The sequence below is a fragment of the Colossoma macropomum genome, unplaced genomic scaffold (assembly GCF_904425465.1).
Source record: "Colossoma macropomum unplaced genomic scaffold, Colossoma_macropomum, whole genome shotgun sequence".
In the NCBI taxonomy this organism is placed as follows: domain Eukaryota; kingdom Metazoa; phylum Chordata; class Actinopteri; order Characiformes; family Serrasalmidae; genus Colossoma; species Colossoma macropomum.
This window is the reverse complement of record NW_023494787.1, coordinates 7,848,109-7,864,667: the sequence shown is the minus strand read 5'-3', so window position 1 is coordinate 7,864,667 and position 16,559 is coordinate 7,848,109. Positions and strand designations below refer to the sequence as shown.

At 39.2% G+C, this 16,559-nt stretch overlaps 1 protein-coding gene across 1 annotated transcript; it reads left to right on the top strand.

Moving 5' to 3' along the window:
• The first annotated feature begins 2,427 nt into the window (after positions 1-2,427).
• ddx39ab (DEAD (Asp-Glu-Ala-Asp) box polypeptide 39Ab) lies at positions 2,428-16,116 on the top strand. The gene is made up of 10 exons (XM_036566025.1): positions 2,428-2,513; positions 4,429-4,637; positions 5,900-6,027; positions 6,349-6,625; positions 8,955-9,073; positions 9,837-9,968; positions 10,378-10,487; positions 11,420-11,564; positions 12,693-12,840; positions 15,102-16,116. Exons 2-10 carry the CDS (start codon positions 4,430-4,432, stop codon positions 15,116-15,118), a joined length of 1,284 nt encoding a protein of 427 aa, XP_036421918.1. The 5' UTR covers positions 2,428-2,513; position 4,429; the 3' UTR covers positions 15,119-16,116.
• Positions 16,117-16,559: the final 443 nt, after the last annotated feature.

Genomic DNA, 16,559 nt, shown 5'->3' with positions numbered 1-16,559 from the left:
TTAAAGTGTTTTTATTTTTTATTTATTCTACATAGAAGATGTTTTAATAAATGTAGGATAATGTAATACAACTAATTATTAAATGGGCAACATTTGACTGACCCTGTTTTATCAGTAGTTCTTGTTACCACAGAGATTTTACAGATCTCCCACTTATTTGTAATACGCTGAAATAACTAACTGATAATAAAACATAGTTGGTCGACTTTTGAGTCAGCAGTCTTATGAAAATTAGTTAAAGCCTCAGAGGGATGCAGATGTTTGATATTTTTACAGTGTGTACATTTTCTGAAGGACAGAAACCTCAGTGGCAGAATGTTTTGCTTATTCACAGTTAACCAAAGTAATATATTTCAAAGAAGAGGGCTAAAGCCTCTTCTCGTGTTATACAAAGCAATTATTTGTTTCATGAAGAATTTTTGGAGAGCTACGTTGGTCAGTACTTGAAGAACAATAAAACACTTCTAAATCAGAGCATAATAGCATAATAAACCAGCTTACAAATTGAGGTTCAGAACAACTGTGAATTTCATCAGTAATTGTGGTTTAAATTAAAAAATTTTTAATTTAATTTATCAAAGGGAGCCATCCCAATTGGCCAGATGTTCAAAGTGTTTTAATGCCTCTAAAAGCAAGCTTCCCTAGTTAACAACCCCACACAAAGTTACTGCATAAAATGGTTACATATTGCTGCTGTCGGAACAAACCCTCATATCTCCAAAAAGGTAAATTTTTTCAATGAAACCAGACTTTTTTTCCAAGTAGTTCTGGGCTGTTTCTTTTTGTCCATTTATCATGAAATTTACTTACGCATTTTCAAATTATGTCAAAAACTGAAAATGACAAAAATGGAGATACAAGGTTTTGTTCCAACAGCAGTGATATGCATATATATATATATATATATATATATATATATATATATATATATATATATATACACATATATGTATATATATATGTATATATGTATGTAATATACATATAATAATAGACATGTGTAGGTCATATTGGGTAGTTACTAACTAGCTGCCTCGTATCACCACCAATGTAAAGAAATTTGAGTCGTTAAGTTCTGCTACGTTGCATTTCACATAAAACCACTCTGAATTGCTTAGTTTACAACTCAACCACTGAATTATGAACAAAAATAGAAAAAATCAGTGGAAATCCCCAATAAAACAAAAGAAACATACTGGCCCAGTAGAAGAAGAAATCAGTGATATTCGTATTGGACCACACGACAGCAAATCACAGAAAAGTCCTGTTTTCTGAAACCCAGATACAGTATATAACTAACATAACACAAATAACACTGTATCTATGGAGAGAAAGGCCACACTCTTCTGACTGGAGTCAAGTTTTGAAGATATTTATTCTTGGGCTTCCTGTTTGTCCTCCAGTCCTTCCCCCATCTCATCTTGGCTCTTCTTAGTTGGAGCAGAGAGCACATTTTGCAGGACCTCCTCATGATCTACAGTGGTTATGTCAGTGTCACCTCTGTGTCTGTAAAGTAAGATGAGTTTCGCTAGCACTGCCTTTTCACCATTAATAATGACTAGGTTGGCCAGTGACCATTGCTTATCAGAATACTAGATGTTAAAAAATCTCAAAGGACATATCAATGAGGATATCTTTTTTGCAGCAGCTAAACTACTACTACTAAACCACTGACTAAGGCCCAAAAAATTTTAATCACACCACTGACTGGGGCCCATAAGATTCTAGTTACACCACTGATTGGGGCCCATATGATCCTAGTCATGCCACTAACTAAGGCTCATAAGATTCTAGTTACACCACTGACTGGGGCCCATATGATCCTAGTCATGCCACTAACTAAGGCTCATAAGATTCTAGTTACACCACTGACTGGGGCCCATATGATCCTAGTTATGCTACTAACTAAGGCTCATAAGATTCTAGTTACACCACTGACCTGGGGCCCATTAGATGCAAGCTGATCCTAGTTATGTGTGGCATTTGGCAAGTGTGGATAAATGAAAAGTGAAGAACAATTCAAAATCACAGAACAATTCTGAACTCCTGTCAAAATTTGTGACTTTCGATGACTATCGTAAGGGTTGGCAAGCGTCACCTATGTTTAAAGCTTACATCAGATATGTTATGTATACGAAACGAAAACGTCTCTACTTCCTAGCGCCTTTCACAAAATGCCCGCCCAGCTTCGAGCGGGTTTCGTTTGTACAGTGATAAGTGACAAATAAAAACAACCAATCACGAATGTCGCTGTAAAAGCCGTTTCCATGCGAACGGCCGAGTCATCCAATCACATTGCTGTTTTTATTGAGGAGGCGGGTGTTTGTGCGTAAGTGAACGACAGAACACAAGAACCAATCAGAAGTGTATCTGCGACGAATTTTTTCGCTGAGTCGTCCAATCACGTTGCTACTTTTGGAGGAGGCGGGCTTTCTGGGCTGAAGTATAAACCTGAGGCCCCTCCATGTGGCGCTAACAGCGGTAACCTTCCTCTCCGGTAATATCACTGTAAGGTAAGAAGGGCTTTACTTATCATAATAAGCGAGATAGGCTAACTTTTTATGGCTGTTTAGGTCAGTGTGTGTACGAATGGTTGCAGAATAATTACTCGTGGCTGTAGTAAGTAAATAAAAGTAAATACGGCTACTATTGATTGTCGTTGGTCAGCTAGGTAGCAAGCTATGCTAATTAGCCTAGCTCAAGCGAGGTTGCATGCTGAAGAAGTTAGTTAACCTAGCTAGCTAACTAGCTCGCTTAGGAATGATATTGTTTTGCATATTAATGTGTGGCGTTTAATATGTTCGAGTAAGTTGTTTACAAGTCGTGTATAGTGTAATGTTATTAAAAGACTGAAGGAGTGACGCGCCGAATGAGCTGTGAGCTGCAGTGCCGGTTAGCATTAGCATTGACGAGGGGGCCTTTGAATGAAGATGAGAGCCATTGTTCTTGCGACGAGTTTTACGCAGAGTAACTTCCAGCTGTATCGTTTCATAGCGAATTGGTCGGCCAGGAGTCCTGTAAAGTGGCCAGCTTTTATATAGAAACCATCTATATAGTTATGTAGTCTTAGCTCGGGCGAATTCCCCCCCAATTTCGGTTTTACTTACGTAACGCGGGCAAACTCAGTCACGACCAGCTGATGCAGGAAAACACGAAAAGTCGTGATTTAACATTGCCTTGTTTCTCCCTAAAATTTCGTGATGCATGCAAAACTTTCCATATCTGAGAGTTGGGATGTAATGGAATACAGGTACTGGGAATACGTACTCAGAATTCAGAAGTCAAGTATCTGTATTCGGTCCAAGTCATATTTTATAAAAGCAGTATTCAGAATACAGTTTGGTTTTTTTTTTTAGGAGAATACTTTTAGAATACATACCCAGTAAATAAAAAAATGTACCATCTTAAAAACACCATTAGTGTTTGTTAACATTTTAAAATCAGCACACAGTATGTTAAAACCTTTTTAAAAATGTCATTTTTTATAAACACTCAAGTTGCTTCTAAAGCCTGAGTATACTGATAAATCAATATGATGAGCTAGTTATTAATCTGAGCATTAGTAAACGCTTTTGAGGGATGACTGAAGTTAACCTCAGAAGTGGACATGCATTCTGTGGCATGGTACAGATATATCATTAACTGAATCACGTAGCTACTCACTTTTATTAAATTTTGTTATTGGGATATGGCCCAATGGTCATGAAACTGCTGTGGGGTTATGGGAGCAGCAGTGTACTGAATCAGGCAATGGGAGCTAAGATAACATTGAAAATGTTGTATTCATTTGAGTAATTGAATTGTACACATGAACAAAACTGCCAATCAGTAACAGTACAGAACAGTGTGAGTTTAGTAAAAATTAGTTTTTCCCATGTACTTTATCAATATGAATGCTGAATATGCTATTGTAATGGAATATGTTACTGAATACATTTAGGACAGTATTCAGTATTCAGCCATCACTACTTTTTCAAAGTATTTTGCCCAACCCTGTCCATACCTCAGGAGTCCATTAAATATTTCAGCACATAATTTTCATTCTTAAGAATCTAGTCTGTAACCCTTGGTTAAGACTTCTGTAACTGTGTATTTGTTTTGTGTGATATCATGCCTGTGAATCCATCTGGCTTCTCTGCTCTGTTTTACATGAAAAAGTAAAGCGCTTTACTATGTGTTGTAAAAACTCTATTAAATATCTTATTTTTGATTCTCTATCTTAGCAGATGCTTGATGCATTTTGGTACAGATTCCCCTTCCATTTGCATTCATATAGTCCCTGAGTTTGTAGATTTAAAATGCATTGTTTCTCTGAGTAACTCAGGCTTAATGAGGTGAGAGCCAAATGGTCTAGACTAAAGGGCCTCAGGTGTGACCTGCTCTCACAAAACTGACTCCCACTTCACTTTTACACATGTGATTTTCCAGCATGGCTGAGAACGACGTTGATAATGAGCTGTTGGACTACGAGGAGGATGAGGAGCCGCAGGCAGCCCCAGAGAGCGCCACGCCAGCAGGGAAGAAGGAGGTGAAGGGTTCCTACGTGTCCATCCACAGCTCTGGCTTCAGAGACTTCCTGCTCAAACCTGAGCTCCTGAGAGCTATTGTGGACTGTGGTTTTGAGCATCCATCAGAAGGTATGGTTGACATACTTCTTTAACTCTTTAGTTTGTCACTTGTCATTCAAGAGATGGTGTTTGACCAAGATCACTTGTAGGCTTTGTTAGTTGTGACTTATTTGTTGTGTAGGTGATTTAGGTCAAGATGTAGACTACTGGGCAAAAAAAAAAAACAGTTCCGTAATGTTTACTTGAAGGTAGTGGCTGATATAAGTACATTAATAAAATTAATGAGCCCATCCTTCCTGAGTACTGGTACCCTGTGCTTCAAGCATGTCTTGGCTTGTTTTGATTGGACAGTTTTGGTAACTTTGTCTCTTACAGTTACACCAATACTGTAGACTGAAAAAAATTGTCAAGTCAGGATTAAAATCTGGCTAAAAATTCTGTGCTGTAGGCCCAGCACTGCACAGTATTGTAAACTTATAGGAGAAAGCCGTGCAGCAGTTATTATAGTGCCTTAGGTGCCAGAATGTAACTGCTGCACCATTTAAGGTGGAACGGGAAAATTTGAACAAGAAGCTAGCGAATAGGATGTCGACAGCCTTGTATTAAAACTGCAGGTAGGATAGTTTGATAGTCTATATGTCCATATCAGAAAATGTTACCAGCATTAAAAGAATAATTAAGATCTTTTGATAGCCTAAATCAGCTTATCGGGGGAAGCAGTAAAAATACTGAATTAACATTAAAAACACAATAAAACATTTGAACGCTCTCATGTTTGAACTGTTTGAACATCTTATGGCCATATGGTGCCTCCTTTAATGTTACTGCACGTTTGATATTTTAGTGTTTAAACATACAAAAAGTGCATAGCGCTGCTTGATGTTTTTCAATAAAAAAATGAGGAAATGATTTCTGTTTGTGTATCTGTAGTTTTTGAACATTTTCAGCATATTTTAACAAAAATGCAGTAATACTGATAACCATGAAATGTCTGGTCACTAATCATGTTTTTGTGTATATTGAACAAAGTTATTTTGGTCAAGCCTGAAGTGGCCAAACTGGCTTAGCAGCTCCCAACAGCCAATAGAAACAGCTCAAGCTCTTGTGAACAAACATCACTTACCACTGCCCTCTAAACATGTTGCAGCACCGATCAGAAGTTTGGGGTGCTACATTCAGGTGTTTGACCACTGACTTTCTGCTGGTGTAATGATGTACATGTTCAAAGTTAATGAGGGTTTTACAATATGTTCAGCTGTTTGTGTTTGTGCAAAATCCTACTGCGCAATATGAAAATGTACTTCATGTGGTCTGTGATATTTGTATTTCAGTGCAGCATGAGTGCATTCCACAAGCCATTCTGGGTATGGACATCTTGTGCCAGGCCAAGTCTGGTATGGGAAAGACAGCTGTGTTTGTGCTGGCCACTCTGCAGCAGATAGAGCCTGTGGATGGACAGGTGTGTCTTCTATTTGAAACATTTAATTATTGAGTTACAGTACAGGGATCAGTTGTTCATAGGTCTCTAACTTGAATTACGGAGGGAAAAGAGCGAAATGTATAGTCAGTGCTAGTTTTAGTTTAGTAGCTTGTCGACAGCACTATGTAAATATGCAACCTAAATTGTTTGCAAGTCTGTGCATTGATCACTATTCATTTACAGTGCATTGGGAAAACTAGCTCTAATCTAACAGCAGACAGGGTCTTTAACTGTATGGATTCCACAGCATAGAGTCCAGCCACATAAGTGTTTTTCTTCCTTCTCTGCTGACCCAATTAGGTGTCTGTGTTGGTCATGTGTCATACACGTGAGCTGGCCTTCCAGATCAGCAAAGAGTATGAGCGCTTCTCCAAGTACATGCCCACTGTCAAGGCTGCAGTGTTTTTTGGCGGCCTGTCCATCAAGAAGGACGAGGAGGTGCTGAAGAAAAACTGTCCACACATTGTGGTGGGCACACCAGGCCGAATCCTCGCTCTTGTCCGCAACAAAACTCTCAGCCTCAAAAACGTCAAGCACTTTGTCCTCGACGAATGTGATAAGATGCTGGAACAGCTTGGTGAGTGTTGAAATGTTTCTGATTTAACACTTGTTGTGGTGCTGTGAAGTTTTAGATAGAAACTTTTTTAATCCTGAAGGAAATTGGAAGGTAGAAAACAAAACTGTGAATCACATTCATGCTGAGAAAAGTTATAAATTCACAAGACTCTTACAATAAACTTAAACAACATTATGGGTTTCCAGACTTGATTTCTAGTCATGTCTTTGACTAAATTTAAATGCCAGTGGTGATTTTACTGTTCCCTTTTTAGTCCAGGTTGTAATATTGGTTCAGGAAACCATCTATGTGTTTGCTTGAACGAAGGTGAATGTTTGTGTAATATAACTTTAGGTAGTCCTTAATGACATTTTAAAAATGTGCAAGAGAAGAAGGTAAATGGACAAGGGATATATTGAAACAATTAGAGATTCAAAGTACTGTCTTAAAACTAGAGAAGGGACCGATCCAGTGCTATATTTGTATCAAGTCTGATATTGGCGTCACTTCACACATCGGATATCGGACGGACAGGGTCAATCTGCTTACCGATCCAGATTCCAGTTCGCAGTTTGCCCTGGACCACGAACCTGCCATAACATAAGACACGTCACTAATCCAGATTCCATTCCACATCTTACCATGAACCCATGGCAACTTCAGTCTGTTAACTGAGTGAGCAAACATTAGCTGTTGGTTTGACCAACATGTCATTTGTTTGGCAAAATTTTAATTTGGAAAAGCCCAAAAGAAAGACTGCCACTTGTAATGTTTGTAAAGTGAGCTTGCAGAGGGGTTGAAGTACGGCTGCGTCGTAGAATACAACCAGTTTAATTAAGCACCTGCAGAACTTTCATGTGAAAGAGTACCAGGAGTTCATGCTAGCCAACAGACAGGAAAATCCCATCCGGCAGCGACTCTCGCTGATGATTCCCAGAAACGCGGTACACTTCCAGCAGACCACCCAAAGGCTAAAGGGATGACAGAGAAGTTGCTTAACTTCATCATACTCAGTGACAAACCACTATCTGTAGTGGACAATGTCGGAATACGCAGCCTGTTGGAGCACTTGGAGCCCAGGTATAATTTGCCATCCAGCAAATACATTTCAGACTGCTTTACCCGAACTGTACAACCAGGAGTTATCACCGTTAGCGGTGCAGTTAGATGTTAAAGCCATGAGCTCCATAGCTGATATTTGGACTTCAGATGTGAACCCAGGGTCTCTGATAATCTCACTGTACATTGGGTGAACTCAGAAATGTATGCACTACAGAGTGTAGTGCGTCAGGTGAAAAAGTGCCTGTTACTACTTGAAACGACGGGAGAGCAGGGCACTTTTTTTTTTTTTTGGATGAATAATGGAAATTTTTTTTAGCAACCTTAATCATTGTTTTATGCAGGGAACCTACAGATCCCTGCCCCAAATGTAAAAGCGAGCATGCCCCATTGAAATTATTCATTATTACAGGCTGAGAGGTTGGTTGGTGCATTGATGTGAATACTAATTCAGTACAGTTCAATGTTTTAATCAGAGAGGCTCTCTAACCATAATTCATTCGTTCATCATGTAACCTGCTTATCCTACCGGTTCACGGGGGATGCAGGAGTCTATCCCAGCACTCATTGGGCGGAAGGCAGGAAACATCCTGGACAGGTCGCCAGTCCATCACAGCGCATAAAATAAAGATATCAATGCATAATCAATACCTGAAAATATGTTCGTATGTGGTTAGAAATAAAAGACTATCGAACACTGGCCATTTTATTTTTGACAACTAAGAACAGCAGCAAATTTCAGCACAATACAACTGGAATGTATTTTATTTACATGACCTCTTAAGAGCAATTTTGATGAATCTATGACTAAAAAAATCTTAAACAGTTATGAGTTTATACAGGTACATAAGGACATCTGTGTTTATTTTGAGAGGCTTAATTACAACATTGTTCAAATTAACCCCACCCTGTGGAGACTGTACTCAAGCCTTGCTAGTTCTCGCTGTGAACTGTTTATATGCTATGTTAAAGACATAAAGATGATGACTAAAGTAAAATAGATTGAAATTACTTATACAACGTAATCTGAAAACGATTTGATACAAAACTGGTCTTCTGGATGAAAATTGAGAAAAATGTCACATGACGATGCTGCAGGAATGTGACCAAAAACATGTTCTTCTTGAACCTGTTCAATTACATAAGTGTTATATTTTCCTCCGCACACACTCAGCTCTACACATAAGCTTTGGCTCTTATTACTGCTGGAATAACCTGTTCTTAAGCATCATTTGCTTTGATTGCCATGCCTGAATGACTCTGTGATGCTTAATTTCTCTCTTTCTCTTAGATATGAGACGTGACGTGCAGGACATTTTCAGGCTCACCCCTCATGAGAAGCAGGTTATGATGTTCAGCGCCACCCTCAGCAAAGAGATCCGGCCAGTCTGCCGCAAGTTCATGCAGGATGTGAGTTTTCAAATCCAAACAACACTCTTCTTCTTGGTTGATTCATTATAAACAGTGTGTGGATTTAAACTATTATTTCCCTGTACTGGAAACTCTAAACAATGTATCATATAGTGCCAGTTAACCAGTTAATAAAGGCTATGGAATAACTCCCTAGCACTGCATTTACCCTATTTTCTATGACAAGGTGCTGGTGATTGATAGCTGTTGTGGGGTGGGGCAGTTGTGATGTGATGTTTATAGGAATTAAGGTACCATTTTCCATAAGAAGAAAACCACTGAAATTTTTTTTTCCATGTTTTAATTAATTTAACTAATTTTTATCTTTAAATTTAAAGAAAACCGTGGCAAAGTTTTTAGTGGCCATGATATACATGGAAATAAAAGATGCTGAGCGCTTACGGTTCATCAGAACAGTAACAATATGATACAGTAAAAGTACAAATGATAAAGATAATGTATTTAAAAAAAACACCTTAAGAGACTACAAAATGCGTGTAAACTTGGTGTCAATTTTGACGGATGTAAGTTTAGGGAACGCCCTTGTCCAGTTACGTAATTGTTTCTCAAGCTGGCAAAAACCCTGGCCAATTCTTAACAGGTTTTGCCGTTTCTTGGAAGTCAGCACTGGCACTTGCACCAGCGCCTTATCATTGGAAAAGGCATATGTGTGGGTTTAAATAATTACAGTACTGATGTATCAATACTCTGAGCCCTTTGTATGACTGCCTTCCCCCCCCCCCTCTCCTCTTGACCCCCTCAGCCAATGGAGGTGTTTGTGGACGATGAGACAAAGCTGACTCTACACGGCCTGCAGCAGTACTACTGCAAACTGAAAGACAGTGAAAAGAACCGAAAGCTTTTCGACCTACTTGATGTCCTTGAGTTTAATCAGGTACGTAGAGGGGGAGAAAACACTATAAAGGGGTACTTGACCGAAAAATGCACATGCGTAACTGAATGGCAGACACTCTAATGTCCGATGTCCATAGTGCTAAGGAGGACTAGCTGTTAATTGGCATGTGATCAGCTCCACATTTATTATTGTTATCTGAGAGTAAAGAACTAAAGAACAAACAGCTGTTATTGACTCTTTGTTGGCAACGTTACTGTTTTGTGCCGACATGTTATCTTGATGCACAGCTGCCATGTTTTGATCTGGTTTTTCCACCCTGTCTATTGATGCTAACAGCCAGTTCACCTCATTTGTGGTCTTGTAGTGTATCAGGTTTTACGTTCTAGAAGCATGAGCTTATTGCTGGGTGAGGGTTTGAGCCAACTGCAGTTTCTCTCTTTGCTGACAGGTGGTGATATTTGTGAAATCAGTACAGCGCTGTGTGGCTCTGTCTCAGCTGCTGGTGGAGCAAAATTTCCCTGCTATTGCCATCCACAGAGGCATGGCCCAGGAGGAAAGGTAAGGGTCCTGCCCAGTAAACGCTGTGGCATGTCAATCAGCTGTATGATGATGTCGGAATATGAAGGTTTTTTGCTGTATGCTGTGTCTAGAGGCTCCTGAAAGTAAAATTAAGAAGTACAAGATTGTAAGTACAACCACTTTGAAGGTCACTTTACAGAAATGGCCTTGTGTCGAATCACCCTAGACAAAACGATGAGTGGGGGTCACATTCAGGCTGGCTCTTTAGCCTTCTGTTATTCTATTCAGCCAGAGAACCTGCTGTTCTAAGCTAGTTAAGGATCTTGCAGCAGTGGAATACATTAAAATAAGTGAGGTTTGCTGGCTTTATCCCCCTCTAGTTTTTACAAATCCAACTGTTTTATAGTATAAGCAGAGAATAAGCAGGCATGGATGCCACCTTAGAAAAAAGAGTCTGTTTTTTTTAAGCTTTTTGTACAGCTTTACATGACAGGTGCTTTAAACTAACTTGTTCCAGCATTTTTTTTACTTCTAAGTATCTCATACATGCAACATGCACTTCCCACTTTTTTTGGATGAACTTGGTCAACACTAGGTGGCATAGCAGCACAGCATATTGCGACACGGCTTAAACGTCACTCAACACGTGATGTGGGATCACCCTTAGCCCCTTTAAAATCATTACTTGCCTTGCCTTCTCTTGTGCCACACACACTCTACATGAAGGTTTAAGTCTCCATTGTGTCTTCTATCAGAAACATTGACAGTTGTTTATACTATGATACATTCTAGTTGGCAAAAATAACAATTGCAGTGCGTTTATTACAACCAGCTCACTGATCAGCCAGCAAACATCAACATATCAGCTTGCAAAGACAGATGTGGCTGTTGATGGAAGCTAGGAGGCCCTAACTATTGCTACTTGTAAGTGCAGTGTTTGATTTGCTTATTTGTGTTTTGTTTGTTTTCAGGCTGTCCCGCTACCAGCAGTTTAAAGACTTTCAGAGAAGGATCCTAGTGGCTACAAATCTGTTTGGCAGAGGGATGGACATTGAAAGAGTCAACATCGTCTTCAACTATGATATGCCGGAAGACTCCGACACCTACCTGCATAGGGTGCGCTTACTATTTATTTATGGAAGGGAAGGGATGGAATCTGGAAAATGAACTGGAACAAAACCATTGCTTTATAGATAAGGTTACAGTCACATTCACTAGGTTTGAGTGACTCAATATGACACCGATCTGATTGTTTCAGAGCTGTGTGGACACACCCAATATCCATGCGGCATTAATGAGAGCGGTCGGATCAGAGTTTGTGTGGGGTGTGGGTTTTTTTCTTCTCTCCTCTTCCCGCTCCTCCGTCATTCAGTGTTAATGTGGCAACAATGCCTAGCTTGAGGTCAGTGCCAGTAAACACAGCAAAAGCAATATATCAGATCCTTTTTCATCTTGCTCTAATAATGAGCAGCTGAGAGCAGTTTAGAGCAAATTATCTTTGCGACGAAAGCTTGTTCTGCTGATTAGTTTGTTTGTTCCTAATGTGTGTGGTTCGTTCAAGTGATGTTATTGATTTAGGATGTGTGTATGTGGGTCGTTTCAGGACACGGATTCATTCACATTAGTGACGGCTTCAAGTCACTTACCTTTTATGGATGTGTACACTCAAGTGCAAATGCTTGAATATGAGCAAAAAAGTGGATTTGAGCTCTTAGGCTTGTAACGTGAACGTCGCCTTAGATCAGCATTTTGTCCCTCATCCTGGAGTACCTGCATCATGTGCCCCATTCACCTCATTCAGCTAATACAGGATTTTTTTAGCTGATAAGTTTAATCAAGCCTTTTAGGATCAGGCAAATATCAAAAAATGCAGTTGCTGGCAGAAGGAAATCACTGTAGATTTTTCTTTTGTGCTAGGAAATCTGTAGACTTTACTCAGCAGTCTTGTTATTTATTTTAAAATTTTTTAAATTTAAGTTTTGCACCCACAGTTTTCTTAAACTAGAGGTTTGCCTTGTTTTGCAAAATGTTTCCAACATTTCATGAATTCCATTCATATTTTGTCTAATGAGAGTGAATTGGGACAAAATATGAGCTCCGGTTTTGCCTAAAACCTTTTCATTATGTTATCTGAAAATTAGGGACCGACAACTTCCCTCACACACTGATTAATATCAGGACAAGTAAAATCGGTCTGTGCAAATTGAGCTGGTGTTTGATTTTTCCTTTCTGCCCTCACCTTAGGTTGCCCGTGCTGGTCGTTTCGGCACAAAAGGTCTTGCCGTAACCTTTGTGTCTGATGAGACGGATGCCAAAACTCTGAACGATGTGCAGGACCGCTTTGAGGTCAACGTGGCTGAGCTACCGGATGAGATTGACATCTCCACTTACAGTAAGATTTTTCTCTTTCTCTGGGTGCTTTTACAAACCTTTCTATAAATGTAAATAAAAATGTAAATAAATTCTCCTTTTGGGGGTCATGTTAGTTTCACAGGTCTACTCCTAACCTTTGGGGACAAATTTTGGTGCTGGATTGTGCATAAATCGCTCACAGACAAGGATCCTTTACAACCAGCCCCTAAATTTCTCTAGTTCAGCTCTTTTAACATCTGGAGTTCAAACAGTAAAACAAGCTAGCGAGTGACAGTCTTCAGCTGATGGAACTCTTTTTGCTTTATAAGAGGTTATGTTTATTTTTACCGAATGTAATGTGTTCTCTTTATATACAATACACGTACATGCTAAACTAAAGTTGTTTTGCGGGGACTTTTTTTTAAATTTATTATTTTTTGTAAACACTATATTGTTACAGTCAGGGACGCTGTTAGAGGTTTTTGCTGAGCTGGATTGGATTTAGTGTTGCATTGCTTTAGAAATTTCACACTCAGATTATTGCCACCCTGAGTCACCCACATTTAGCCCACCTACATTTATTTCTAATGGTTGTACCTAGATGCTAATCACAAGATTACGTTTGGTCCTGTGAGACTGTCATGCGTAAATAAAATCAGCAGGTCATCTCCAGCAATGTCTGTAATAGTCTCCAGGATATTTCCATAAAGCTCTCTATTGACTGTATATGTTAACAATCCAGTTCCATAATGGCTCAGGCATGCATAGTTTTAGGGCACTTTTAAGCAAGATACTGTTGTCCAAACACAATGTTCTTCAGCAGTTGATGAGATTATTCCATTCTCTACTTATAAATATTGCATGTAAAGTTGATTTACATTTGATAATTAACCACAAATGTTCACAAACTGACAATCCCCAATTGTATAAGTCAGTTTTAAACATAGTTTCAGGGAAGTGACAGCAGAAGAGTTAACAGCATTGGAAGTGTTTGGTGAATGGCAATAATATTGCTTGATTGTTGCTTGTGTAAACAGACTTTTCTTAGGAAAAAATAATCAAGCAATTGAGTTTCTTTTGCAAGACTCTCTCTTTCTCTCCCTCCTCCCCCATTATGTTTACATCTATTGGAATTTCTCATGCTTTCAGTCATCTCTGCCAGATGGTCTCATTTTCAAATAACCATCTGGGGGACACGGTTAGATTAGGCAACCTGCACAGCACGCATGTTTACAGTCTATGTGAGCATAGGGGGGAAACAACTTTTAATTAGATCAAATTGCCTGCCACTTCCACATATGCTACAAAGTCATAACTGCGTTTTCAGTGAGGGCACAATGGCACATTGGTCTGGTATGTCAAGCATTTGCAAGTTCTCCAGAACAAATATTAGAAAACCACAGGTAATGACTTTGTTTTTAAAACAGCTGTAGAGGGACAGCTAGTGGAATAAACGTCTCTCGGCTGGTCAGACTAATGGAATAATCCACTGCGCGAGTGAGCAACTGCTGCCACAAATGTCTTGGTGGATTTGTGGAGAAACCTGAGGTGGCTGTGTTGGATCACTTCCTTGGTAGTCTCAGCCATGACATGCTGGAGTGCACATCGTCTAGGGTAGGGGTGTCAAACTCAACCAGCAAAAGGGCCACATTTAAAATCTCCTCAAATCTGTGGGCCAAAGAAAAAAATGTTTTTTCATTTTTAATTAATGGTGTGCTATAACCCGAACTGGCCTTTGTTCATGCGACATATGCAAAAGCTTCAGCAGTAAAATAGATACTTGTAGTAGACCTTGAAATATTACATGGACACTTGAAATATTCAAAATTTAATTGTCCCTGGGTGCTCGGTCTTAAACCTACCTATTTGCTTGAACTAGACACCTGGCATCCTTTCTTGCTGCAAGTTCATTAAGACTTGGGCTCAGCTGAGCTAATGTTAAGTGTTTATGTTGGTTGAACTGAAGCTGAAATGCATTTTGGTGATATGACTGGTGTGGAATTGCACAGCATTGTGTGGAATTGAGGAGTAACCGCTGTCCTATAGATTGTTGTTGGGGTAGGAGAGTCGGAGCGCGTTATGTTGCAGTGCATGCTGGGGACTGTAGTGCAGCACCTTGTGAAACAGGCTAATAATAATAGAAAATTGAAATGCTTTTTCGGGCCGGATAGGACTGTGTGGCGGGTCTGGTTTGACCCATGGGGTCTGGTGTGTATGAAGCACTGTGTAGCTAGCTTATATGAGAATAAAGCTGTGCAAAAAAATGTGAAGTAACATTTCTCTTTTCTTTTCTTCCTGCAGTTGAACAGTCAAGATGAGCCCTCAAATCGTGCCAAAGGACCGCCAGCTTACAGACGAACGTGTTTTTGTTTTTTGTCTAGGCTAATGGAGGAGTTCCCTCCAATCTGTGCCGATTTTAAAGCTCTGCACCTCAATGTGGTTTTAAAATTACTGTTTCTTTATGGAATGGAGGGGAGATGTCTGCTTTTGTCTGAGTCATCTTTCTTTTTTTTTTTATTGAAATTAAAACTTTTATACAGTTACTGCTTTATCGTGTTTGTGCTGTTTAACTGCTTGTTTTGGTTTGTCTGGTCAGCATTTTAAATGAATTAATGACAGTAAGTTACACCCACCCCCTTTGTGAATTTGCAGCAGGAAACCAATAAAATGCAAGTCCAAAACCTTTGGTGCTTGGACCCCTAATGCATAGTGTACTGATAATCCTAAATCACCTCTGATATTCTAACGCTAGAAAGGAAGGCCACACTGCTTCAGCTCTAATAATGGCTTTCTCTGTCTGTCCTCTGCCTCAACCATTTGTTTTCATAGGAATCAGTAGATTAAAAGGCTTCGCTGAATAGCACAAGTAAATATCCCATTAGTGTGGCTTTGCTTAAGGCCTGACAAAGACCTCAGTGTAATGCCTGCCTTGGCTTTGTGGAGCAGGTGCATTTGTCCTTCCATCCCCGAAACAGCTCTGGGCCAAAATTCCCAACGAGAGGTGCAGCGGTCATCCTAACTATTAATGGACATGTTCAAAGACACACATCTTTGTGCTGTGATGTTTTTTTCAGAACTTATTCCTGTACAGTCAGTGGGTTTTGTTCAGTAATGTTTGGTAACATTGGTCTAGAGTGAATTTTTCATTTTGTACATTTTAAACTTTATTTTTTGTCCTCCTTTAAATGGAATAGGTTTGACAGCATGACAAAGCTGCATTAGACAAAGTCAAAACTGTGTTTGTGTAAAGGAACTTTCACAATGAGGAAACCACATTATACAGTCTTTTATTCATTAAAAATGATTAGTTTTCAGACTTTTGAGTTCTTTATTTGTGGCAGTCTGTTCAGTGTCTAACAGTTGCTTGCAATGTCTGTATATTATACCTGTGGCATGAATTAGTTTGTCCTAAATCAAACTGAGTACAACAGAGTTGATGTCTTTTTCATGTAGATTGGGTGTATACATATACTTTTTTTAAACATCCTAAAGACTAATGACTTTTTAAAAAAGTAATTAAAATGTGTTTCTGTTGCTTTTCTTCTATAAAGTATGAAAATATTTTTAAAAACTGTGCAAAATGGTTTCTAGTACCAAAAAAGCCAGACAAAACATTCTGTAAACAAGCCAGAGGTCTTGACATAGGAGTTTCAGAAGGAAACAGCTCACATTTCCACATTCTCAGTTATATATAAATGAATAAAATACCTATCGTGGAGGAAAAAAGATAAAGATGTCTACTACATGAACAACTGTATT

Bases quoted from the DNA above. Each gene is read 5' to 3' on its own strand.
- ddx39ab (XM_036566025.1), top strand. From the start codon at position 4,430: ATGGCTGAGAACGACGTTGATAATGAGCTGTTGGACTACGAGGAGGAT. The intron at 6,626-8,954 runs GTGAGTGTTGAA...TCTTTCTCTTAG, and splicing joins TAAGATGCTGGAACAGCTTG to ATATGAGACGTGACGTGCAG. The intron at 9,969-10,377 runs GTACGTAGAGGG...CTTTGCTGACAG, and splicing joins ATGTCCTTGAGTTTAATCAG to GTGGTGATATTTGTGAAATC.